This window comes from Pan paniscus, chromosome 11 (assembly GCF_029289425.2).
Source record: "Pan paniscus chromosome 11, NHGRI_mPanPan1-v2.0_pri, whole genome shotgun sequence".
Lineage (NCBI taxonomy): Eukaryota > Metazoa > Chordata > Mammalia > Primates > Hominidae > Pan > Pan paniscus.
The window spans coordinates 84030176-84055565 of record NC_073260.2 but is presented as its reverse complement, the minus strand read 5'-3'; the positions used below and the strand labels follow the sequence as shown (position 1 = coordinate 84055565).

At 40.9% G+C, this 25390-nt stretch overlaps 1 protein-coding gene across 15 annotated transcripts in view; it reads right to left on the bottom strand.

Annotated features, from left to right (window-relative positions):
- The window catches only part of NTRK2 (neurotrophic receptor tyrosine kinase 2), a 544938-nt gene that overhangs the window by 318513 nt on the left and 201035 nt on the right, over positions 1-25390 (bottom strand). For 3 of the 15 annotated variants that reach the window (XM_034967490.4, XM_034967492.4, XM_057298706.2), the window contains one exon: positions 17395-23504. The exons of 11 other annotated variants lie outside the window; for them this stretch is intronic. In XM_034967490.4, the coding sequence (XP_034823381.1) occupies positions 23476-23504 (29 nt within the window). In that variant the 3' untranslated portion in view covers positions 17395-23475. Of the gene's footprint in view, positions 1-17394; positions 23505-24738; positions 24757-25390 lie in introns of those variants that run through there. One more of the 15 variants, XM_063594001.1, reaches the window with a different exon arrangement.

Sequence of the window (25390 nt, the reverse complement as noted above, 5' to 3'; positions counted from 1 at the left end):
TGAATGCCATCAGGGGTTCAACAGGACTTCCCTCTTTAACATTTAAAAAGATAATAAGAACCGGTTTAAAACCCTTTACCAAGAAGCTAAAGGAGCCCCACAGCCAGGCCCTGCCTTTCTGGCCTCTCTTCTTAATTGTGGTTATGGGTGCCTGGTCATGGGCTCCAGAGAAATGTGGAGAGAATTCCCTGTCTCTCCTCTAGGATTTGATTATCTGGCTGCCGGGATGAAGTATAGGAGAAGAGAAGAGCTGCTTAGGGAGAATCATTTTAGGGAAAAGCAGTTTACAAAGACTTTTATGAAAGGCTGCTGCTGTGAACCAGCTAATGGATCAAAAGTGCCAGGGACTTCTAAACCTATTGATTTCTAAAATCACATCCAAGCAGCATCTCCAGATTCAGAGAAAGTAGAAATCTCTGTACCCAAATAATTGCTTAAAAGTGAGGCCTGGAAAGTTGCAAAGTATGTCTTTACTTTAGAAGACATTTTTTAAAAGACTTTTTAAAAGAGTACGAAGTCCACGAGCCTCCTGTGCTTTTGTTTCTCTTATTGTCAATATCCTGCTGTCTCCCCACCCTTCACTTCCTTCTCTTTGTCCTGAATATGGTAAGCTGTATAGGTTATTGTTTCAGGTTGCCCTATTATCTAAGGGTTATATTTTTTTCCATTATTGCTTAGATAAGCTTGAATCATAAACCTGTATGTTTTCTTGTGATTTTGTTCCAGCTGAGCCCAGTGGCATCTGTCTTATCCTCTCTGATGCCTGTCCAATTTCCCTCTATCTATTGAGCTTTGACTGTAGCTAGTTAGAGGAAAAGCCTTATGAATTGTGTCCCTGGTCCTGTATGGTGTTTTGAAGTCACCCTACACAATATTAGAAATGATTGATAGTTATCTGTTGTTTAGAGATGCATATGGCAATTTATTAATCTGATGTCTGTCATCACTCAGATATATTTGTAAGTTAGTCCTCACAGTAAGATTTTTGTAGGCAAACTATTGCTTGGATAATAATTTTACAAGACTACAATATTTCCAGGCTGTAAAACTCAAAGAAGCCCCTTGTTCTTAGCCAACCTTGAGCAGCATGAAGTTTAGATAGAATATTTAGGTGGAGGTTGTGGGGTATGGTGGGGGAATCTTCCTGTTATTTGCTGAGTAGTATCTGATGGGTCCATGCCACAAAATGAGACAGAACAAAAAGTTGGGATAGCTGGACTGCAAGAAGCCAAAGGAGTCGCTCAACTTTGCCTTAGTTCAGCAGCCCATGTCCCAATAACGCACAAAGCTAAATAAAATAATCCATTAGAGGAGATAATTGCTGCTAGTCTGCTTATACGAACTGTGTCGCGTTAAACTACACGTGTGAGATGCAAAAGAGAACCAGCTCACAGCTGGAATACATTCAAGACTATGGGGCTGCAGCTTCTTAATGTGGGTGCGCAATGAGGACTATTCAACGCCCCCCCCCAGCCCCGCAACACCCAAACACCCCCAAGTGTGGGTCTCACCAGTGCATGCAATTGCCAGGCACCTGTTAGACTTTTCATTTAGCCGAATAACACCGAGAGACCCAGACTTGGGAACATACTCAGTCCGCGCCCCCCGGATTGAACAGCCTGATGATATCTCCTTGCAACACTCGGTTTGACAGGCCTCGTGGGGCACATTCCATCTGTGTTACCCTCTCTTTGTTCCTGAATGTACTGTTGCTATCTTGGAAAGTAGGGTGACCTGTTTCTTGTTGTCAAAAGAACTCTGTAGGTGTGGAAAAGCCTCTTAAAGATAACTTCAGCTCCCACAGGTGGCTCTTTTACTACACTGAAGGCAGAATGAGCAGTGTCTGCCTAGTTGGCCAAGAAGCTTCATCCCCAGCGATACACACCATTCTCCCCTCTGGGTCACATTGCATGCTTTGAAGCAAACTATTTCCTCCTTTGTCTCATGGAACAATCAGAGTAAAATCAGTGATACAGAGTCCGATTCACAGACACAAAGGCAGACCTCCTAATAAACACACAGCGTCTGGGGTTCGTGAGTGCCTGCATGGGTGTGCCGGCTCTTCCTATCTCTGTCACACGCTGCCCTGCACGTCCACATCTACACTGCCAATGAGAAGCTGCTGCAGGCTTTTGGGGACACTGAAATAAGAGCATGGGGTCAAGTGCTCCAAAATTTCTGGGCAGTCAGAACTGACTCCTGGGACAATTCTTGCTCCTGCGAGGCAAGGAGAGGAGCAGAGGGTCTCAGGATAGCTGCCTCTGGATCCAGCACAAAGAGGTGCACTTACATGATTTCAGATTTTTAAAATGTATTAAAGAAGCCCAGTTCTCACACAGAGTATACACTGTGTGATGCCATTTATTTGAAGCCCTAGAACAGGCAAAATGAATCTATGGTTTAAAAATGTCGAAACAGTGATTGCCTCTGGTGGAGGGTGAGTGGAGGAAATTGACTGGAAAGACATAGGAGAGACCTTTGTGAGGTAATAGTAATGTTCTGGATCTTGACAGGGGTTATGGTTACACAGGAACATGTATTCACCAAGCTCATAGAATAGTACATGTAAGGCTAGTGTATTTCATTGCATGCAACTTTTATAACCAGAGACAGAGAGAAGGAAAGAAGGAAAAAAGGAAGGGAGGGAGGCAGGAAGGAAGGAAGGAAAGAAAAAGAAAAGAAGAAAGTACAGTAATTTTTTTTTTTTTTTTTGAGATGGAGTTTTGCTCTTGTTGCCCAGGCTAGAGTGCAGTAGTGCAATCTCTGCTCACTGAAACTTCCGCCTCCCCGGTTCAAGCAATTCTCCTGCCTCAACCTCCCGAGTAGCTGGGATTACAGGTGCCTGCTACCACACCCAGCTAATTTTTGTATTTTTTAGTAGAGATGGAGTTTCATCATGTTGGCCAGGCTGGTCCTGAACTCCGGACCTCAGGTGTTCCACCTGCCTTGGCCTCCCAAAGTGTTGGGATTGCAGGCGTGAGCCACTGTGCCCAGCCTAGGACAGTAAATATTGAACTGCAGTTTGTACTTGAAGTGTCCTGTTTTCTTCAGTTTATTCTGAAATGCTTCTAGAAATGGATGGACTGATGATGCACTGACAGGGAAATCTTAATTGTAGAATCCAGGTGGGTAGATGGGTGCCCACTGAATAATTCTTTTAACTCTTCTGTATGTTTGAAGCTTTTTGTTAATAAAATATGGAGAGTGGGAAGCAGAAATTCAATACTACTCTTTAGAAGTCAGGTTTCAGAGTTGGCAGTATTAGCTTTGGGGACGTGCCACATGGAATCTCTCACACAGAAGGTTTAAGATGTGAGAGACAGAGCTAAGGCAATCAGGGCAGTGCATATTTTCTGTACTTTGCCTATGTGGAACCTACTGCTTGGGGCCTCTCTCTGGGCCCTACAGGAGTGAGTGTAATATACAATCCTGTGTAGCAGCAGAGCTCAGATAACTTAAGCAAGAAAAATGTCCTTTGGATAATTTGCAGACTTTGGCCTGAAACAAGGGCAGATACATTTAGATATATGATTTGCTTTCCAGCTGCTGTGCTATTTCAAAGTATCCTTGTTACTGATTGCAGTGAAAAAATTCCTCCACCCTTAGGGAAATAAATCAGACTGGGTTACTAAAACCATACTCTGCAGCTCTCCTAGCCTATATCCATCTTGATATCATACCGGCCTAAGTTCACCTCTTTAAAAAAAAAACAAACCAGTTTTAGTGTGACACATGCTGGTAAAGATTTTATTAAGCAGACTATATTAGCTGAGCCAAGCAAATTAAGTTACATCCCTGGACATCTTAATAAAACAGGGTCTTTCCCATACTTCTCTAGGTTCTAATTTATAACTTAATTCTGTGGGTAAAGGATGAAAACATAGACATGAACGTCAATAAAAATCACTTGTATTTAGCTTTGGGATTCAGTCATACATGCACACTAAGTGAGATTAATATGTGGACTAACCATCTGTATTCTACTCTCGTCCCAGATCCGCCCTGCTGGGTCCCAAGACCTAAGAAAATCCTGGCACTTACTTCCCTAGTGGCATGTCCACAGTAGTGTGCCAAGGTAAGCAAAACCATGGAATGCATATTGTCACAGCTTATACAAGAGGTCGTTTTACTTGACTATTTGGGAGAATATATTTTTATAACACATATAGGAGATATATTCTGGAAGAGTGTGCAAAACTCCCATGTTGTAGTGCACTATTGCTTTGATGGCCTCCAATGCACCGTGTCTTCCTGTTTTCATGCTCTCGTATAATCTCTTCACTTGAATCTAGGCTATTTTAACCAAAAGAATGCAGGGAAGGTGAGACAGTGCTCATTCTAGAACCTAAGCTTTCAGAAGGCCTGACACTTTTTTTTAAAAAAAAGCTTGACCATCTTGAGTCCTCCATGACGTGAAGAAGCACAAGCATCCATGAGAACTGGGGCCCTTGGCTGACAATTCCAGCCGAATTCCCCGCCAGCAATCACCAACTATCGGCCACAGGCAAGAAACCATTTTGGACTTTCCTATCAAACTGACACCACACGGTGAAGTAAACAGCCGGGTTGACACATGGGACTATGGGAAAAGTAAATTGTTCTTATTTTAAGCCACTAATGGTGGGGTGGTTTGTCACACAGAATTAGATCACAAAGCATATGTTTAAAATAAAATCTGAGATTTCAAAGATATATTACAATTGAAGAAAGCACCTTAGAGTTATACTCTCAGACTTCTGTCTGCCAGTCAGTACTTCAATGAAGATGACTGAGAAGCATTTCCTTATAATTCACAAGAAGATAATCTCCCAGATTCAGGTGTATTTCTTTGTTGTTATATGATCAAGGGTAGCCTTGTGTCCTACGTCTTTGTTCCATTACCACAGATAAGCATTTTTTAATCATGGCATTCATCCCAAGGGGATTGCTAATGGGATCCTTTGAAGATATTATGGCAGTAGGAAGATGGAAATTTCATTTATATCTTGCAATTTCCTCTAGATCCCTTAATTACTTTTCTTTCAAATTACTGCTTCTGTAACTAGGAGATTTCATTCAAATGGTCAGCTATAACTGATCCTAGAGGATGAGAAAAGATCAAGAAAGTCCAATGTACATTTTCCCTACCTGGGACAAGCAACCTAAAGCCAAGGCTAAGAAATGGATCCTTACCCCAGCAGTTCATCAAATGGCCCCTTCATAAAAAAGATTCTGAGTACCCCCTACAGGTTAAATCTCTAAATGTAATAGAATCAATTAGCCCCAGTATGGCTCTGAGCCTGTCACATGAGGACGGTAAGGGTCACGGCCATTAGCACTGATCAGTCACACCCATGGACCTGCTGTCACCCATCACCACCATGTTTTATTGAAGACCTTAACAAGAGGTCCTGAGTTATTAGTGACCTAGTGTGACCTAAGGTGAGGGAGGGGGAAGTAAAGGGGAGGAGAGCAGGACTGATGGCTACTGACTACAATACGCCAGGCCTCATGCTAGATGTATGTGTATTGGAAATCCCTGAAGATGCAAAAGAACTAAAGAAGTTGGGCATTCTTATCCTCATTTTACTCATGTAAGCAAAGTGCTAAGTGCAGCAGCTGGCTCTTAATAAGGCCCCCAAACAGCAGACATTTATATCTTTATAATGCTGCTACTACCATTTTTCAGAATGGAAGCTGAGGCTGATTGAGGTTATGTGACTTGCCCAGGGCCACATAAGAGTACAAGCTGTGAGGCTAGGATTAAAACTCAAGTATGAGGCAACTGTCTCGATACTGGTAATAATGATGGTGGTGTCAGGACAATTTTTTCTGAAAACTAAATCCTAGTGAAGACTAAATAAGTTATACTTTTAGAATATGCCACCAATGATATGTCATGTCCACATTTAAAATACAAAAATATTGGCCGGGCACAGTGGCTTATGCCAGTAATCCTAGCACTTTGGGAGGCTAAGTTTGGCTGACCATTTGAGGCCAGGAGTTTTAGACCAGCCTGGCCAACAGGGTGAAACCTCGTCTCTACTAAAAATGCAAAAATGAGCTGGGTGTGGTGGTGCACACCTGGAATCCCATCTACTCAGGAGGCTGAGGCATGAGAATCACTTGAACCCAGGATGTGGAGGTTGCAGAGAGCTGAGATTGCACCATTGCATTCCAGCTTGGGCAACAGAGTGAGGCTCTGTATCAAAAATAAATGAATAAATAAAAAATAAAATACAAAAGTATTTTTGAGTCTTACTTAAAAGTATCAAAGGTATTTTAGAATTACAGAAAGATTTTTTAAAAGCGTTTTTAAAGAGCCACTTTTTAAAAAATTGCTGTCATTAATAAATAATGGGGAAAGTTCGCCAATTAGGCAATTAGCCAAAAATGAAGGCTGGGCTTCCCAGAGACTTAAACTAAAGCAGGTTGTGTGACTTGTGATTTGTCCTGATCATGGACTCAACGCTTTTGCTATTATGGGTTGAAGCAGGTCTCTGGGGTCAGGTGAACTTTATAATATGTTGAGTACTCTAAGCACTGGGTCCAACCTCTTAGGGATTTTTATAGGATTGGTGCCCAGTGCCTGGTTACAAAAAGGTAAAGGCAGAAGTCCCTGGGGTGGCTTTGAGGGCAGGGAACCTGGGTTTGAGTCTCTTCTCTGCCACTTTTTTTTTTTTTTTTTTTTTTTGAGATGGAGTGTTGCTCTGTCGCCAGGCTGGAGTGCAGTGGCGCTATCTCGGCTCACTGCAACCTCTGCCTCCCGGGTTCAAGCGATTCTCCTGCCTCAGCCTCCAGAGTAGCTGGGTGCCTGCCACCATGCCCAGCTAATTTTTTTGTGTATTTTTAGTAGAGAGGGGGTTTCACCATGTTGGCCAGGATGGTCTCGGTCTCTTGACCTTGTGATCCACCCGCCATGTCCTCCCGAAGTGTTCTCTGCCACTTTCTGCCTGAGCTATGAGTCTGTTATTTAAACTCTTCAAGCATCCCTTTCCTCATCTATAAGAAATTGCCTGAAGGTGGAGTTTAGCTGAGATAACGTATGTGGAAACACTTAGCAGATGGCAAGTCTCAAAAAAAGTTTTCTTTCTCCTTCCCTTTCCAGAACTGGTTAAGTTCTCTCAATGCTCATCTCTAACATCTGAACCCAAGAACCACATTTTTATTCTGCTTTCTTTGTCCTGGCTGGCTTTTTCTTGCATTATTAACTATGTGGGAAAAAAATATGAGGCTGGATTTGTTTTGTTTTCTGTTCCACTCTGTAGTTTATCCAGACGTTGTGTACCTTTAAAAAAAATGGGTTTTGTCATCCCTTGTAACATTTATCTGAATTTTAATCAAATAGGACAGAAAGTAAGATCATGTGTCACTTTTGTCCCCCACAACATCAAGAAAATAATCTGCAACCTCAATTAACATTAACAAATAATCTTTCCTTTAAGGAAAAAAAATGTGGATCCAGCCCTTTTGTAGTTTCCCAGTTTAAGAGATTTTTTCACAGGGGTCCAAGCCAGAAAGCTGAAATCTATGTAACAAAGTCAAGCTGAGAATGGATGCCGCTGGTCCTGCTGGAGATGTCTATCTGCTGTCCCTGGAGGCAGAGATGGTCAAAAAAGGAAACAGCATCTTGGGCCACCCTCTGGACTTGAGCTGATCATTGGGGTATTTGGTCTTGCTGCATGAAGAATCCTTACTACAGCTTAGCATAGTCAAGCAATGATATAAAATCATTTTCTTCTAGAAACTCACATCTTTTGTCTCCGAGGCCTTTAAAGGCATCATAAGTGATGTTAGAGTATATTTTAAAAATTTCTTTGAGAGCAGGAAATCTTCCCCTCCAGGGGGTACTTAATTTCTTGCTAGTCACTAGGAGGTGAGCAGGTCTTAAGGTCTTAGGCTAGGTCCATGCCACAGGGAAGGACAAAAGCTGATGGAAGATAACCGTAAGTTAACCCCCAAAAGATTCCTTGGCCCTGAAAACTGACCTAGAGAAAGTGTCTGGCTTGAGGGGATGAGAAGAAAAGGAGCAACACATTCATACTTGGTTATAAAATACCAGTTTGGGCCTTTGCGAGAACCCCTTACATTTCCTGAAATATTATAAATTATCCTGAAATAAAATGCACGAAGAACTGCCACAAATCATTGATTTCTTTTTTTCGGATGAACCACATACTTTCCGCCCAAGCAAAACTTATTCTTGGGAACGGAGTCCAAGCCCACGCTGAATCTTATCTTTTGTTCAAACCCCACACTTGTTTTACCCTCAGCGCGTTTAGACAGAAACTGATAGCTAATGCTTTTCATTAAGCCAGTCAAGAAAAACTGCTTACCAGGTTTTACTCCTTCATCAGCCTGACTAATTACACCCATTCACTGCTCCTTTCATACAGAGATTTCAAATTCCAATTCTCAAAGACACACACCACCCAAGAGACATCTGCTTCCTGGCTTGCTCTGTCTCCTTTTACATTACCCAGTGAAAAGTATTTGGTGGCCCAGAAAACACAAGCTAAGCAAAATCTAGAAGCAAGAACTGGTTTTAAGCTGATGAGGGGTCAGCTCAAGGAGAAAGTGTTGACATAAAGGTAACAGGAGATGGTGGGATAAAAAACAGAAAAGAATCTTCTCATGCAATATATTCAAGGAACGGCATTAGGTGAACAGACTCCAGTGGCAGGCCTCAGATACCACTGTGCAGCAACAGAACAGAAAAAGAGAATGTGCCTGTGTCGCTAAGACAAAGACTCATCTGAAACAGTTGGAGGCCCCAGGTTAGATCAGGGGCTTCAGAGAATGGCAGTGGCCCTGAGCTTCGGTGATAATTAAGGCTAGACTTGAGCACCCAAGCCTAGGCAGTGCCTGGGTGGCAATTACATTTCTCCAAACCAGCAAATTTTGGGCATTAAGGAGGTGAGGTGACCAACAGCTCCAAAAGCTTTCGAAGCTTCTTCCCATGGGATCATGGTCCAAACTAAACTGTTGTCTTCCAGGAAAAAATACAGGAAGACAACATCAACCTCATGAAGAGTTATAACCATTACTTCCTCTTTGGGTGAATTTCTTTGTGTGGCACCGCTTTACCTGAGTCCACAACAAATTCTTCATAGTGGTCTCATTGGTCACATATATTTATACTGGTCACACATTTCATATACCTATGAAAGTATATAGTCTTGACCTAGAGAGTTAGAAATCCCATTTCCCATCTACAGGTGTTCTGTATTCTCTAAAGTTCTCTTTCAGCTAATTCTTTTTTTTTTCAGACAAAGTCTTGCTCTGTCACCCAGGCTGGAGTGCAGTGGCGCAATCTCAGCTCACTGCAACCTCTGCCACCCAGGTTCAAGCGATTCTCCTGCCTCAGCCTCCTGAGTAGCTGGGATTACAGGCGCCGCCACCACACCAGGCTAATTTTTGTATTTTTAGTAGAGAGGGGGTTTCACCATGTTGGTCAGGCTGGTCTTGAACTCCTGACCCCGACCTCGTGATCTGCCTGCCTCGGCCTCCCAAAGTGCTGGGATTACAGGCGTGAGCCACCAGGCCCAACCAGCTAATTCTTTTGTTGGTGAAAACATGATAGTAACAAAGCACAGAATTCTTCAAGACGTCAGTAGGAAAACCATTTTGAATACTGGGTTCCAATAAGTCTCATAGGAAATAACCCTTCCTTACCTTCTTTTCTTTCAAAGTTGCCCAAACTAACTCTGTTTATTGTTTCAGTCTAAGGGTTTTCCATGTGTTCGACATGATGCTTCTCAGGATTATTAAAAGAAAAAAAAAGATAACTTCTATTCTGCTACACATTCATTTTATGTGCTCAGTTTATCACCATACAAAGAACACCAGATGCAGTTCCCATTTAAATGGTGTCTTAAATATAAAGACCCGCTGAAATTGTGTTTGTATGATAGCCATTCTTCAAAAAAACACGTAATAACTGGAGACTATGTTTCAGGGTCTCGATCTCGTGATTTAGCACTTGATTCTTTTAGTGGTTGGTCATCTGAATCTCATTTTCAAGGGATCATCTGAAAACAGGCCTCTGGTCTTTCAAGTTTCTGATTAGTGAAGCCATGCTAAATAACTTCTGATTTACTTAAATCACAGATTGCAGAACTGAGTAGCCTGGAGGGACCTCAGTGATCATCTCTATCCTAGAAAGTTATAAAGTATTAATTAGACCTGGAGACATATTTCAGACTGGCCAATGCCCTACTTCTTTCTACAGCCCTAGGCTAACTAGGGAGCAAAGAGACTGAGTTTTCCATCTGTTTCCTTGCCTCCTGACTATATCCAGTACATATTTTACATGTTCTACTCTTAGTTTAGTGGCCTTTTCTTTTATGTTTAATATTGTGAAAAGACACATTGATTCTCAGAAATGCAAATAATAGTGTGGTTGCAAAAAACCCTGGTTGCACTGATACATATTAAATAAAGAAAATATTTAAAATCACTCTTACAGGCACTACACACAGTATAATTAGTGTTCAGCATCTGTGATAAATAGTGCCTGACAAATTGTTCAAGCATCATAAGCACTATGAGAAGACAACAGTTTTATTAAACACAGAAAATTGTATTTTTCCCAGTGGTTGTATTGCAAGATAATGAACTCTACAAGCGGCGGCAGAGATGCAAATTCAATTTTGCACAAGACTCACAAACGTCGTGATATATTATGCCAGTGGAGACACAGCCTTCGTCTAGACAAAATGCAAAAATGTCCTCATGTTCAGTAAATGTGTATAATTAGGAAAATATGAAGAACAGCTAATCGTCGATGTTGCATGCATGTCTGTATCTCCCATCTTCTTTTTTTAAAAAAGTCTAGATGAAAGTTGAAGGTCACTCTTCTAGGTTGCAAATTTCAGTTTTTCAACTTTCAAAAAAATTGATATTTGTAAAATTAGAAGGTGCCCTAATCAGGCCTCCAAATTTTCTAACTCTTCCTTAAATTTTTGCTTTCAACTGAGTTATATGCAAGAGTTTTTATTTATAAGAGCAGGTTATATTATACAAATAAAGTAGACACTGTCTGAGGACCAAAATTGAAGCAGCTCTGATAGTTTTATTAATTTATTTGATTTACTTCTGGTTTCTCTTACCCAATCTTATTTATGTCAAAGTAAGTTGAAGCAGAATTCATTATGTAGTGAAATGCAATTTGAACACTTTTCATTGAAACACGGTGATTCAATCATTTCTCTCCATCTGTCCCATTCTCTTCTTACATTATTTTGTACAGATCAAATCACATAAAATGAAATTCCAAAAGAAACTTTAGAATTTGCACGGAGGAATAAAATGATCTCCCAATAATTCCTTATACTAAGTACTAAATTATACAACTAACATTCTGATAATTTGACATTATTATAGCATATTTTCTCTTGAGAAAAGTCAACTAGGTTAGTGAACTTGAATTTTGAGAAAACTTTTGATGCAACTCCAGTTTCTAATTATTTTGATACCGAATTATTAGAAGGATTGAGCCTAATCTCACCCACTTTGGGCATTTCTGCATTTTGCTGATTATATAGATTAAAAAATTTGCCAATCCTTTTCAAATAGTTAAGCTTAGGAGTTTTGGCATTTTAGCAACTTTATGAAGTGTTTGTGAAAATATCAATCAGTAGATTCTTCTCATCCGCTATTTGGTGACCCATGTCAGGTGTATTGTTGGTGCACAGAGAATCCTAAACTCATGAATGGATCAAGTTCCATGTTGATTATGCAAAAACAAGAACCATGGCCTCATGGAGACATTGCGCTTGTCATTAGAATGACAAGACTATCCCTTAAATGCCTTTTCAACTCCTGTGCTACTATACCCTCAAAACCACAATCCCTGTGCCCTAAACCCGCATGAGTGAAACAGTTCCATGTTTTAAAACCTAAAAGAATTGTACTGCAACCAGGAAGGGTAACCATGTATCAGCAAAGCTGGGAAGGCTAGGAAAAAAACTTACCAGCAACCAAGGTACAAGCCTGTCCTCAGGGAGCTTGCCACCTCACGTCACCTTACCCAGCTTCATGGTCCTTCTGGATGAGAACCTTCCACAGTGGGTCTAACCTGGAACAGTGATCCCCAAACTCTTATATTTATCCTAATCGTCTGGGGGCTTTTTAACAATGCAGATTATTTGGCCTCACCTCTAGCCACTCAGATTTGATAGATACCAGTTTGGATGCAGGGATTTGATTCTTAGAAAGTATTTCTAGTAGGCCAGGTGTGGTGGCTCATGCCTGTAATCCCAGCACTTTGGGAGGCTGAGGCGGGCAGATCACCTGAGGTTAGGAGTTCAAGACCAGCCTGGACAACATGGTGAAACCTCATCTCTACTAAAAACACACAAAAAATTAGCCAGGTGTGGTAGTGCCTGTCTGTAGTCTCAGCTACTCAGGAGGCTAAGGCAGGAGAATCGCTTGAACCCAGGAGGCGGAGGTTTCAGTGAGCCGAGATCGCGAACTCCAGCCTGGGCGACAAGAGCGAAAACTCCGACTCGGAAAAATAAATAAATAAAAGAAAGTATTTCTAGTTATTATAATGCACACATGCGCGCGTGCGCGCACACACACACACACACACACACACACACTAGAACAAAAGAGATGACACAGTGAAAAACACAGGTCCAAGAGCTTTTGCTTGCTGACAACTGCCAACAGCCAAGTGGCTTGCTACCGGACATGGGGTTAAGGATAAATAGATACAGATCTCCTCCAACAGTGGTGTCCTCCAGCTTTCTTGCATATTTGAGAAAAACTAAGCTGAGCAAAGCCACAAATAAAAGACCGCCTGGTAACTTGCTACCATCACCTTCCAAATCACCTTGGCCCTTGGCAGTGGCCAAGGGGTGGCTCTCCATCAAAGATGAAGGACTTGAGACTCTGGCCTGGCCTTTACCATTTGGAATCATACTCTCCCTTGTTGTCAATTTTGAATCTAAACAGTGTTTTATAGTATGGGAAGAAATTTCAGGATTTAAATGACAGGGAAAATGAGAAAGTTGCAGATACCCATCTCATCAGTTAAACTGGCTGCATTTCCAACGTAAACTGCCTCAAATCCATTGTGGGTCAGTGTGTGTGTGTGTGTTGGTGGGAGCATGAAAGAAGCCTGGCTTGATGGCTAGACAGAGAGACGGGCACGAATTCAGTGTGTGCATTAAAAACCGATGCTAGGGTTTGGGTATCTAGGTTCAACTCCTAGCTCTCCTGCCTAGTAGTTGTATGTTCTTGGGCAAGTTGCCTAACTTCTCAGTGCCTTACTGTTTTCCTTCTGTGTGATTAAAGTAACAAGAATACCCACCATATGACTATTGTGTAAATTCAATGAGAGAAATATGTATATTTCCATTAAAACTTCAGCATTAGGCCTTGTGAGAAATTATTCTCTCATAATACAAAACATAAAGCTTTAGCATACCTGAAACCCAAGTTACAAAACCAGACAGGAGAATTCTCAAAACACAAATTACTTAGGAGGTGGGACAGAAAGAGCAAGAGAAAAAGCTTCAAACCCAACACTGAACAGACATGGCAATGGGCATAGCTAATATGCAATTCAAAAGGAAAGATAACCAACCTTCTGCTCCTACCAGAATCATAGGCAAATACTAGAGATGCCTGAAGCTCAATGAAGTAGAGATGTATTTCCTTCCCAAAGCTACAGTAAGATGACCGGCAAAGTAGATAAGATCATCCATTCCTTTGTTCATTCAGTTTACTACCTATTTATTATAAACCTACAATGTCTTGGGCACTGTTCTAGGAGCCGGAGATGCCAAAGCACTTGTTTGTTCGTTGAACAGACTATGATTCGGAACTTACAAAATTGCCAATAAGTACTTATTTCCATCTGCAATTTTTTATATCAGTCATTGACTACTGCCACTGAATTCCTGGTGAGACGTGACTTCCTGATTACACGTTCATCATCCAACAGAGACATACGACATATACCCTGAGCCTAATCTGAACTTTCATTCCTACCCTTGTTGTCCCCTCCCCATCCTGGAGTTTTAATGTTAAAGGTCCCAGACAGTCTTATTAGTCAGAGATTTGTTTTATCTCCTGTCGTTGGGAAAATTTTCCATACTGGCAAATATTTCGAGATTCATGCAGAAACATACACAACCCCCACCCCAGGGAAAGCAAAGGACTCATCAAATTCTCTGTTTGGAAATATTTCAGCCCCTTTTCTCTGAAGTCACATTCTAATTAGTTTCTCCAAACCACTCTCTGGCTGCATCTCCACAACCCCAAAGGGCTGGTCACGCTCTGCAGCTTTGTAGCTGATAATGCATGGAGGTTCAGCGGGCTTGGAACACTCTAGTAAACAATATTTTGAATGTATTTTATTACTTGTCACAATGGACTTTGAACTACATTTGAATAATTCATACTCCAAACTATGGTCTTTTCAAAGTTATCAAGATAATTAAGAGAATAAACATTGAGTCAGAAAATAATTATTCATTTTGGCTAACCTTGCCGTTCTAACTCATCTGCACTTACCAAGCCCAGTAAAGAAGTGCTGTATGATGTTTTTAAAGAACATGTGTTATTCTCTGTATTAAAAGACTTATATGAGATATTGGTCAACATGTGTGTCTGTCACAAAGTGCTCAAGAATATCAGCTCCTTGATATCTCCTGACTTTATGAAGCACGTAGATGCAGGCTTGGAAGAATGCCACGTATGAATGCCAACTCTTGTTTTTAAAATGGCTCTCTAAAGCATAAAGATCTATAGAAATTTTGACTCCATTCAATTAGCCAGTTTGGAAACATGGACCTTTGAATGGAAAATGAAGGAACGAGTTGTAGAAGGTGAGCCAGAGGAGTACTTGTCTGTCCTCCACGATGCTCATAAGATTGGCATCAAGGCTGGTTCCCCATAGGATGCTGAAAAGAAGGCTTTACTAGACACTGTGTTCCCTTGGCCTCCTTGTACAGGGTGACCCTGCCCAGGAGCTGTGGGTTCTCACTCCTCCCAGCATTGCCTACAGAAACTCAGCAAATATATGCACCTCAACATGCTCCCAAACACAGTTGGCACACTTTGAATTCTTTTCTTGGATATCAACTTCACCTAGGAAATCAGATATGCTCATCTCAGAGGAGTGAAGCCACTCAAGAAAGAGTCTGAGATCTATGGTATAGCTTGCTTTTTCTAGGATTTTCTGAACTAAAACTAAAAACGTAAACTTTTCAGAGAGGGCTTGGCAAAAGAAAAAGTGGAATTTTACATAATTTTAATTGGCAAAAAAATAAAAATAAGGGCTTTATATTCATGATCATTTAATATTTCTTAAAGACACTACTGAGAGAGAAAACATCACAGGCCATGAGCCTATATCAGTCATTGTACCATAGATGGCCTGGGCTCTGCCCACTGGCAGGTTCCTCCTTTATCAGTAAGTTCAGCACCCACCATGTGGACACTCCTCACCCTTCAGATCCGAAGGTTAATACACCCCAGCATATTTGATCACCCACATGAAAGGGGCAATGCCAACACTACAATTCCTCTTGCTGAGTTAGAAAATTGCTGGGTATTAATTTGGAAAGGATGAGCAGCACTGGGCTAGAAAGAGTCCTCACTTCCAGGACGTCCACCTGGGCTTCAATAACAACCCCTTGTTCAGGATGGAATTTGCGTTTTCCTTTTCCTCCTAACTTTTCTGAGCCTCACTTTTCCCATCTGTAAAACAGAGTAATATCTATACTGCAGCAATTATTAGGATTTTTTTTAATGTGAAAATACAATCCATGGGGCCTGGCCCATAAAAAGCATTAGGTAGGAATTATATAAAAATAGAGAATGCGAATATTACAAAAAGAGCGCATGGCATTAAGAAACTGGCTGAGTGAAAATGGAGTATTTTAAATCTCAAATACTGTATCTTCAGCTTAGCAAATGTATCATACATCTCCAAATGTGGGGGACAAAAGCAATATAGATTTTTTAAAGAATTTCACTTATTTTTTAAAATTTTTATCCATTTTTCCCCTAGATTATTTCTCAGACTTACTGAGAAAGTCCCCTGATCCTCCCTCCTGTCCTTTTCCAAAGAATCTATCTCTCTTTGTGTCTGTCTCTGTCTCTGCCTCACTCTCCGTCTCTCTCTCACTCTCTCTCTGTCTCTCTCTCTCTCTCTCTCTCTTTGGCAGCCTCATTCATTTCCTCACTCTGGAGAGTCACATACAACAAATAAAAATTTTAAAAATGTAGTGAGAAGATGAGCACGCACTTATCTGCTGTTTCAGTAGATAGCACAGGATGGTTACTGCTGGAGATGCTGAGGCTGGCTGAACAAAAGGGAGACAAGGGACTGCATCTCCAAGGGAAGACGAGGCAGTAAGGAAGGACAATTAGGCCAGGAACTCAGGAAGTATCCAAAGACTGACAGATAATCCACTGAGAAGTTTATGTACACATAACAGCTTTGCAAAGGCCAGAGGTTTACACAAGATCCAGGCCAGAAGGAGCCCTGAGGCCAAGGCCAAGGCTAAAGGGAGTGAGATTCTTGCTTTGTGCACACAATTTAAGGAAATGCTAAAAATTCAGTTATTGAGATAAATTATATTAAGTGTAATGCAATAGTTCTTGATAAAATTGAATGCAAATATTTGTGCTTAAAAAATATCAGAATTTTTTTTTTTTTTTAGACATAGTCTCTTTCTGTCGCCAGGATGGAGTGCAGTGGCATGATCTCGGCTCACTGCAACCTCCGCCTCCTGGGTTCAAGCGATTCTCCTGCCTCAGCCTCCCAAGTAGCTGGGACTACTGGCATGAGCCACCATGCCCAGCTAATTTTTGTATTTTTAGTAGAGATGGGGTTTCACCATGTTGGCCAGGAGGGTCTTGATCTCTTGACTTTGTGATCTGCCCGCCTCAGCCTCCCAAAGTGCTGGGATTACAGATGCGAGCCACCATGCCCAGCCAAAAATATCAGAATTTTAAGGAAAGACAAGATCTGACCCTGAACTTGTAGGACTAAGCTCACTCACCTTACACTCATCCCAGCCCTCCTGGGATTATGCTGGCTTTATTTAAAATTTTGATATTTTCTTCATAGATCTTTTGCATTCTTTTTTATCTTTTAAAATGTTGCATGAGTATATTATTTATCTTGAGTACTGACACTTTTGGTGTCACTTTAAATTCTGTGCCTTAAGCGAGTGACATTCTTGCCTCACCCTAGTGCTGGCCTACCTGAGTGAAGGAGTTGCTTCGAGAAAACCCAGAGAGGCTATGTGGGGGCAACTGGGGAACCAATGCGGACAACTTCTAGAGCTCTGTTCGTGGTGCCTTGAGGAATCCCAATGTTGAATTATATTCTCAAGTCTATGTAAGAAAAAGTATTAGCAGGTGACGAAAGTAGGCAACAGAGACCACAAATATGACAGTCTTGTCTTTATTGGTGTATGCGTTTGGCTCTGAATGATCAACTACATCACAAATTCCAGTACAAAAGATCTCATTTTCGGATAGATCATATAGATAAAGAATTCCAAGCTCCATTGGTCACTCATACATACACATGGGCAAGCCCTGGAGTTTCTGAACATAGGAAGAGAATGCAAGTCATGTGTTAGGTCCACTCTCTTGCATGAAATGTGGGAGAGGGAAATAAAGTTAGGCAACATTTAGCAATCAACAGAACCCCTTCCCTATCCTACCGCAGCCCAACATGGTGCAGCAGCAGCAGGCTGAATGGTTGAGACCAGTGCAACGAGGTGGCAGGAAGTGCCCTGGTAGAAGGGGGGTCCTTGGCCACATGGGGAGCTTACAGAGAGAATCACAGTAATACACAGATGTAGTGCCCATTAGCCAGCAGGGTTTCCTTGAGGAACATCTATCCATACCCACCCACTCAAAGTCCCCTCTCTCCAAAAGTAAATAGATGGCATGGGGACCATATGAACTAATCCCCCAACCCAGCAACCCTTCACATAGCTCTGCCCTCACACCAAAGTTCTTCCTCATACTGAGACAAGAGGAGGCACAAAGGCCCTCAATGACATGAATCCTCAAAGAGAACAAAAGAGGACACTGAGATGTTAACGCCAAGAACTATGCCGATGAATCAGCCATTAGACTCAAATCTGGCTAAGATCCACTTTACTTAAAAACTCAGGATGTAATATGTAGGAAGTGACAGAGCATATACACAACCCGAGAGGGAAAGTGTGATTGATTCAGGACATGAGTGATGATCTTATTCTGCCTGCTACTTGGCCACTGTCTCCCTCCCCAAAGCTCAGGAGTATGGAAATCAATGGCATAGCTATGTATCACCAATATCTTACTAAGAAAATGAGTGTTTTCCTCTTTGAAATCCAATGTCCATAAAAATCTAGGTAGAATTCAGTGAAATCAAAAATCTCACATGTAAAAAGAGGAATTTTGCCATCAACTCAAAACAAAGACTCCTAAAAGGGAAAAAGACAGACTAAATGTATACATTCTGACAGCACTTGGAAAAGAAAGGCTAGCCTTCTAAATAAGGCTCAAGCAGCTACATGTATTGATAATTGTTTCTGTAGATATCAGGAAATGGCACTAATGAAATTAGGAACTAGGAAGAAATGTGATCATTAGCATCATAGTTCCTGAACCCTAATACATACGGAAAAAAATGGGAGGATGGAGAAATCATGTGGGTAAAGATATTGATGTTTATGGAAGTAAAACCAAGATAGAGAAAATGTAAGACCAGTTAGTCCATCTGGCTCAAGTACTCTATTAATAGAAGGTAAGAACATGAGTTCTGATCCTGGGTAAAGCAGTTAGTGCCTCTCTATTCCTCAGTAGTAGACTGAAGACCAAATGACTTGCAAAAGTAAACTCTTTGGGTGTTGCAGGGAAGGGGAGTAAGTATTGAGCATGAAAACATAAATGGATCTGAAAAGTAATCATTCCTGTAGGAAAACAATTCAGGTGGCTGCTTAGTGGTGCCATCTCTGCTTATTTTATAAGCAGACATTTCATGTAATCTCTAGTAAACGCATTCCCTAAAGTGGAGACTAGCTATTTTGATATAACTGCACACTATAGGGCTTTATCCTGTCCTCTCTATATCAACCACTTTATTGGAAATTTAGGAATATGGCACTCTGTCCAAATGCCATTATTATCTAATGAGGAGCTTGGGTTCCACTTTAATGCACCCAAAAGTTCAATGGCATGGTTAAAAAATGTGTTATTTAATAGTAACAGGATAAAAAAGAATATTGATCTCTACCCATATACAGTAATGAATAAAAATAATATATAGAAACTAGGATTATATTATTGTTTTCTTTCTGGGATTCCCCCCGCCTTTGGTTCTGAAATCACACATATCTAATCTCTTACATTACAGGAACTTATTCATTTGAATTCATTTTTAGAATCTCTTAAACTTAATATTACTGTGCAAAATATCAACACTAACATATTATTGGATGTCATACTATTGATAGAGGCCTCCTTGCCAGAACCCCAGTCTAGGTCTAGAGGCCTGAGACATCAGGAGAGGAAGGAAGGCTTTCATGATGAAAGATCCGGGGATCACTGGACAGCAAACTCCATCAAGTTTAAGCAAACCTGGGAGTGACCAAAAGGAGACTCCAGCTCATCAGAGGTCCTTGCACAGCCAAGGTATCCTTGGTGGAAATGAAGGCATCCCTAAACATCAGGAAATGTATGAGATGTAACTAGCTTGGCCCTTTAAGATCCAGCATACTCGGCTCTTTGAAAGGAGCTAGCTAGGGTGAAGAACTTGGAGGCAAAAAAGTGATCATCTGCTCCAGTTGAGCAATAAACTGCATTTGGAGTTATCTGGAGTGATGACCCTAAATGAGAGCTCTCAGCCTGCCTTGTCAGAACAAGAGAGCCTCTCATTTCCTGAGTCTTTCCAGCGCATAACACAGGCCTCATGTGCTCTGTGATACTTACCATATGAGAGTCTGACGTGGCCAGCTATGGCCAGACCCCCGCTCTTAACCCCTGCACATCTCCAAGGAAATACAAAATACAAAACTGGGAATAATACACCCAATGTGCTTCCTACACACTGTGCGGCACAATCTCCCCAAAGTGAGCCATTACTATAGAAATATTAACAGGGTCCAGTACAAACAAATGCAAGGACACATATGGTCAGACTTTATATTACAAGAGATTAAAAGGATATTCACAAGACTAGAAAGCCATATATCCAAATGATATCAGTGGTTAACTCTAACTGGTGGAATTACATGGGACTTTTCATTTCATCTTTGTCTCTTATGTTTTCCAGGTTTTCTACTATAATCTACATTATTTATTCTTATTTTAAAATACCCATTTTAGGGCACTTGAAGGCATTTTGGGTGAGGAAGACAATCCTATCTTACTAGCAAAAATCATTGGGCCTATACCAACTGGGATTGACCAACTCATTGCAGTTTGTTTAGGACTGTCCTGGTTTTAAAAATGAAAGTTTCACATAACAGGAACTGCCTCAGCATTCTCTCACTGACAGGAAGCAAACCCAAACAAAGGGCAGAATGGATTCATCTCCTCCTTGGGCTGCTCTCTCAGTCTCAGTGGGCAGTGGCTCTTGCTTCCAGTTAGGGGCTGAGTCCAAGGAGAGAGATTCCTTTATGTGGCAACCAGGTTGAACTAAGAAGTAGCTCTCTCCCCATTTCCTTCCTGGCCGTGGGTTAGAGAAAGTGTTTCTTCTCTTGCCATTCAAGAGAAAGAAGAACGATCAAGAAAAACCAAACAAAAACAAACAAAAACCCACTACAACCTCAGCAATCAACCTCAGAGCAGCATCACAGCTCCCCAGGAAGGAGATCTGGCATGACAATTAATCTGAGAAGAAGTCCAGCTACGGTGGTTACTCTCACAGGCTGGCAGAATTAGTAAAGACAGAGAAAAGCTGCATTTCCCAGGGAGAAAACCTTCACTTTGTTATAATAGCTGCCGTAAAGGATTGAGCCTCACATCCAAGAAAAACTCCGGTGGTGCCATCTCTACTTAACCAGAGGGAGCACTCAATTGTTCAAAGCACCTGGGTAGCAGGAGCTTCTTAGCAATATAGGAGGCTACTCTGCTACTGTGTTTGCTCAGCTGGTCCTAGTCCACAATCTACTGGCACATGCAAGAGTGGCCAATCCGAAACCAAAATGGGGGCGTAGCTTGATTGGATTCATCCTGTTGGTACACACACTCCAGTCAGGCTGGGCCTTGGGAAATACCCAGAACAAATACATTAGGATCCTCCATCTGCTGGGATGCTTCTAGAACATCACTGATGCTTTGGTGAAATTGGACTGAAATGTCTGATATGTGCAGGATGCAGAACTCCATCTTGGTTGGCCGATGATGAGGGAGTAAACGCAGTCTTCAGAATATCACTCTGTCTCCCTGACCTAAATCTATAATCTTTATTTTTGTTTTTCTTTTCAGACACCAAGCTTAGGACTGGAGTGTTTCCTCTAGGAGGTCTAAGTATACTATACTCGGGTGATATTTCTTTTTTGATAACAAAGAATAATATTACCCAATGGTCAGATGCTAAAAACATGATTTTACTTCACTATGAGTGTGCTTGAAACTGGTTTGCTAACAAATCTTCATCTCAGTGCGGCTTATAATAACAAGGCTTACATTTTAAATGTAATTATGCAGCATGTATTCATTTCCTTTCTTTTAAGAAACTCAAGTTGCTTTTTTAAAGCATTATTTGATAGCTTCTTATCATCTCCTTTGGAGTTGAAAAGGGAATATGATATCAAATTGTTGTAGCTAGCAATGGGGGGGCCGTGGCACTGAGAGGGGGAAGGAATTGTATTGGGACCTGCAGAACAGCAGCAATGTGCCACGAAGGCTCCCACGAGATGAGTCGTCAACCCAGTGTGCCATAAAAGAAGCAATTTTTAAGGATCCTAAAATAAGTGCATTCTCTGTCCTAATGCTCGTGCTGGACAGAATGGACTTAGCTTATTTTTAAAGTGCAGGCCATGGCCTTCCAAGGCATACAAACAACTCCCAAAGCAGCCATTATTTGGCCAATTAAACAATTAGGAGAAAATATACTTTTGAAAGACAAAACATGAATAGGCAAAGTACAGAAGGAAGTGCTAAAGCAATTGTTTCTACCCGTTTTTCAGTCCTATCTCTGACCATCAAAATGGACCACGGTCATTCGATTGCACTGAAGTCTGCAGATAATCTCTGGTAGCTCTGAGGGGCCCCGCACTCTTTGATCTAATGAGCTTCTGGGGTCCTGGATGTAATTCAGAATTTTTGCTCATGTGTACTCAAAGTAATGTTGCAAATATGTTCAAAACCTCTGCGGTTCTGTGAAAAATATCACCTCCATCCTTTCCCCTTATTGGTAAGACAAGGACGAAGTGGGCTGTGGCTGTTGAGGGGAGCAGAATGGGTGCCTTGTGTGATAGCTTTAGCTAATGTTAAAATACTCCCTCCCTTTATAATGTCTTCTTTCCTCAGGCCTAGCTGGCCTATGAATCTGTGCTTATTTACATAATTGCCTAGTAAGCATGTAACCACTAGGAAAACACATACGCACACACAAACACACATATACACAAGGATACACACACATTAACTATAATAGCTGGAGAAGTATGGCACACTCTGGAGAAAATTTTTAAAAATCCATTTCATTGGAAATGGAATTAAATTGAAAAAAAAAAAGTCAGAATACTTTATATGCCTCTGCCACAGGGAGTTACTAGCCCTAGGCACATGAAGAGGGCATGCTCTGCAAGTACAAACACATCCAGGTACATATTTAGAGACAATTTTAAGTCGATTTAGGCCTCAAGCCTAGGACCCTAGCTAATTTACAAGGCTGCTCTAGGGAAGACAGAATTTTAGGGAGGACATCTATAGTGTTTGCTCCGACGGGAGAAGATAAAACACACTCCTGCCCTTCAAGAGAACCCAAGATTGATGATTTGGGGATTTTGCTGGTTAGTATGTTTTGTTTCTGTTTGTTTGTTTCAGCTCAGAAGGTGTGTTTCCATTGTTCCCTGTCAAAAAGTTTCTCAGCAGTCAAGGAAAGGAAAGCAACACAGCTGCCCTTGAGCTGAGTTTGTAAATTTTACTGGGAAACCACCCCGTGCTGTCAGGTGATGTGGTGTTCAGACACGTCTAAACGAGCTAGTTGAGTTAAAGACCAACTCCAGACTTGATGTTGCTGAGCTCCTCAGCTCCATCTTGCCATCCTGATTGATCGAGGAGATGGGTCTATAGTTAAAGTGGCATAGTACTTTGAGGGGTTAGTCATTAGAGCACACTGCTTTGTCTTGGAAAGGCAACTTCTTGCTTGGCTAGGTTATGGAAGCTAAGGAGTGACGTCAAGATGTTGTCTGGCCAGAATTTGCAGATAACCATAGAACTCTTCTCCTCCATCAGGCATGGATTTAGCCTCCTTTAGTTCCTGCAGTGACACAGGAGCCTCCAAATACCAAATTATTATCAGGCGGTCTTGGGGGAACCTCTGGGCCCTGCAATAAAGTAGACAGACTTGCTATTGGAAAGTGCTCGGGAGGAATTCAGCCCTGTTCAGATTGCTCTACAATCCTGCAAACCATCTCTGGACTTTGTAAATGAAACCCTCATATCACTCCAGATAGTGAAAACATACTTGAAGGGATATAATTGATCATCATCTTTAACTTAAATGATTTTATGCATCATTTTAAGAAGTCGAATTTGATCATGTTTGTTTATTGTTTTGTTTTTAAAGCTAAACTATGCAAGTATTGAGCTTGTGTCACTCTGGACAAGCCACTTTTGAGCATCGTTTATAAAATAAGGTGTTTTTATTCATTGATCCTTCAGGTCTAACTCAGAGTATCACACCCAGGTGGTAGACTGTGAGCCAAACCTGACTCACACTGATATATTTTTATTTATCTCACCCGGTGTCTTAAATCTTGGGGAATCCACATAAAATAATAAATGCCTGTTTTCTCTGGAAAAATTATAGTATCTGGCAATACCAGGCCCATACTCCAGCATGGCCCTCACTACCCCATATCATTTTTCTTTCAGCCTGTTTCTTGCATTGACGTGCCTGATCGTTGTTGGTAATTGGGGTTTTGGACCCGTGCTCTAACCTATCCTGTTGTAATGTCTATCACATTGCATTATGATTATATGATGATCTAACCATTGGCCTTGCCAGTGAGACTCCCTGAGAGCAGGGAACAAGCCATCATTTTCAAGAGATCTCTCATTCCTAGTATTAAAAGAGTGTTATAAATAAATATTTAATGAATCGTCTTTATTATATAAGTCAGATTCTTAAAATTCAGTGAGATGAGTAAGATCATACATATAGATCTTACATATATTAGATTCTTACAATTCAGCGATCTTCGTAAGACCATATGTATATTCTAAAGTCAACATCTTTGAATAGCATGCAGTTTTAGGAAAGAGAAGTAAATAGGCCAGTTTTTGGCTCAAGTCTCTGTTGGATCCATAAGAATAGCGATATTGTACTGTCCATGTGATATTACGCTGTAAGCACATTGAAAGTGTTCTAAACTCTGTCTGAGATCTTCTCAAATGTTTTTATCATTGCAACTTCTTGAAAGAGCCCTTCTTTGGAGGTTCTTTAAAAGCTCATTTGTAAAAAATATTCAATGGGGTTCATGCCTGCATTCCCTCCCTTTGGAGGCCAAGGTGTGAAGGATCACTTGAGTCCAGGAGTTCAAGACCAGCCTGGGCAACATAATGAGAACCATATCTCTACAAAAAATAAAAACGAAAAATAAAAAAAAATTAGCCAGACATGACGGTGTGTACCTAGAGTCCTAGCTACTCAGGAGGCTATGTCAAGAGGATTACTTGAGCCCAGGAGTTCAAGGTTATAGTGAGCTATGATTATGCCATTGCACTCCAGCCTGGGTGACAGAGTTTTATATATATATATATATATATATATATACACACACACAACACATATATGTATATGTACATGTATATGTATATGTACACATACCTATATGTGTGCATATAGGTATATGTACATATACTTATATATGTGTGTATATATACAGTACATGTATGTGTGTGTATATATATGTGTGTGTGTGTGTATATATATATATATATATAGTCAATGGGAATTATCTAATTGAAATCTAAGTTCTCAACATTTCATGGGCCTACAGCAACAGATTCATCTACATGTCAGGTCTATACATTTTGAAATATTTTAATTTCTGCACGACTACAATTAGAATGTTCAAAGAAAAGATTTTTTTGTCCAAAGTCTATTTCTGCTAAAATTGTTATCTAAATCTGTTTAAATTGGCTAATATATTGTTAAAAACATGTCTAATAAATAAACAACTATGTAAGCAAGTTCGATAGGAATAAA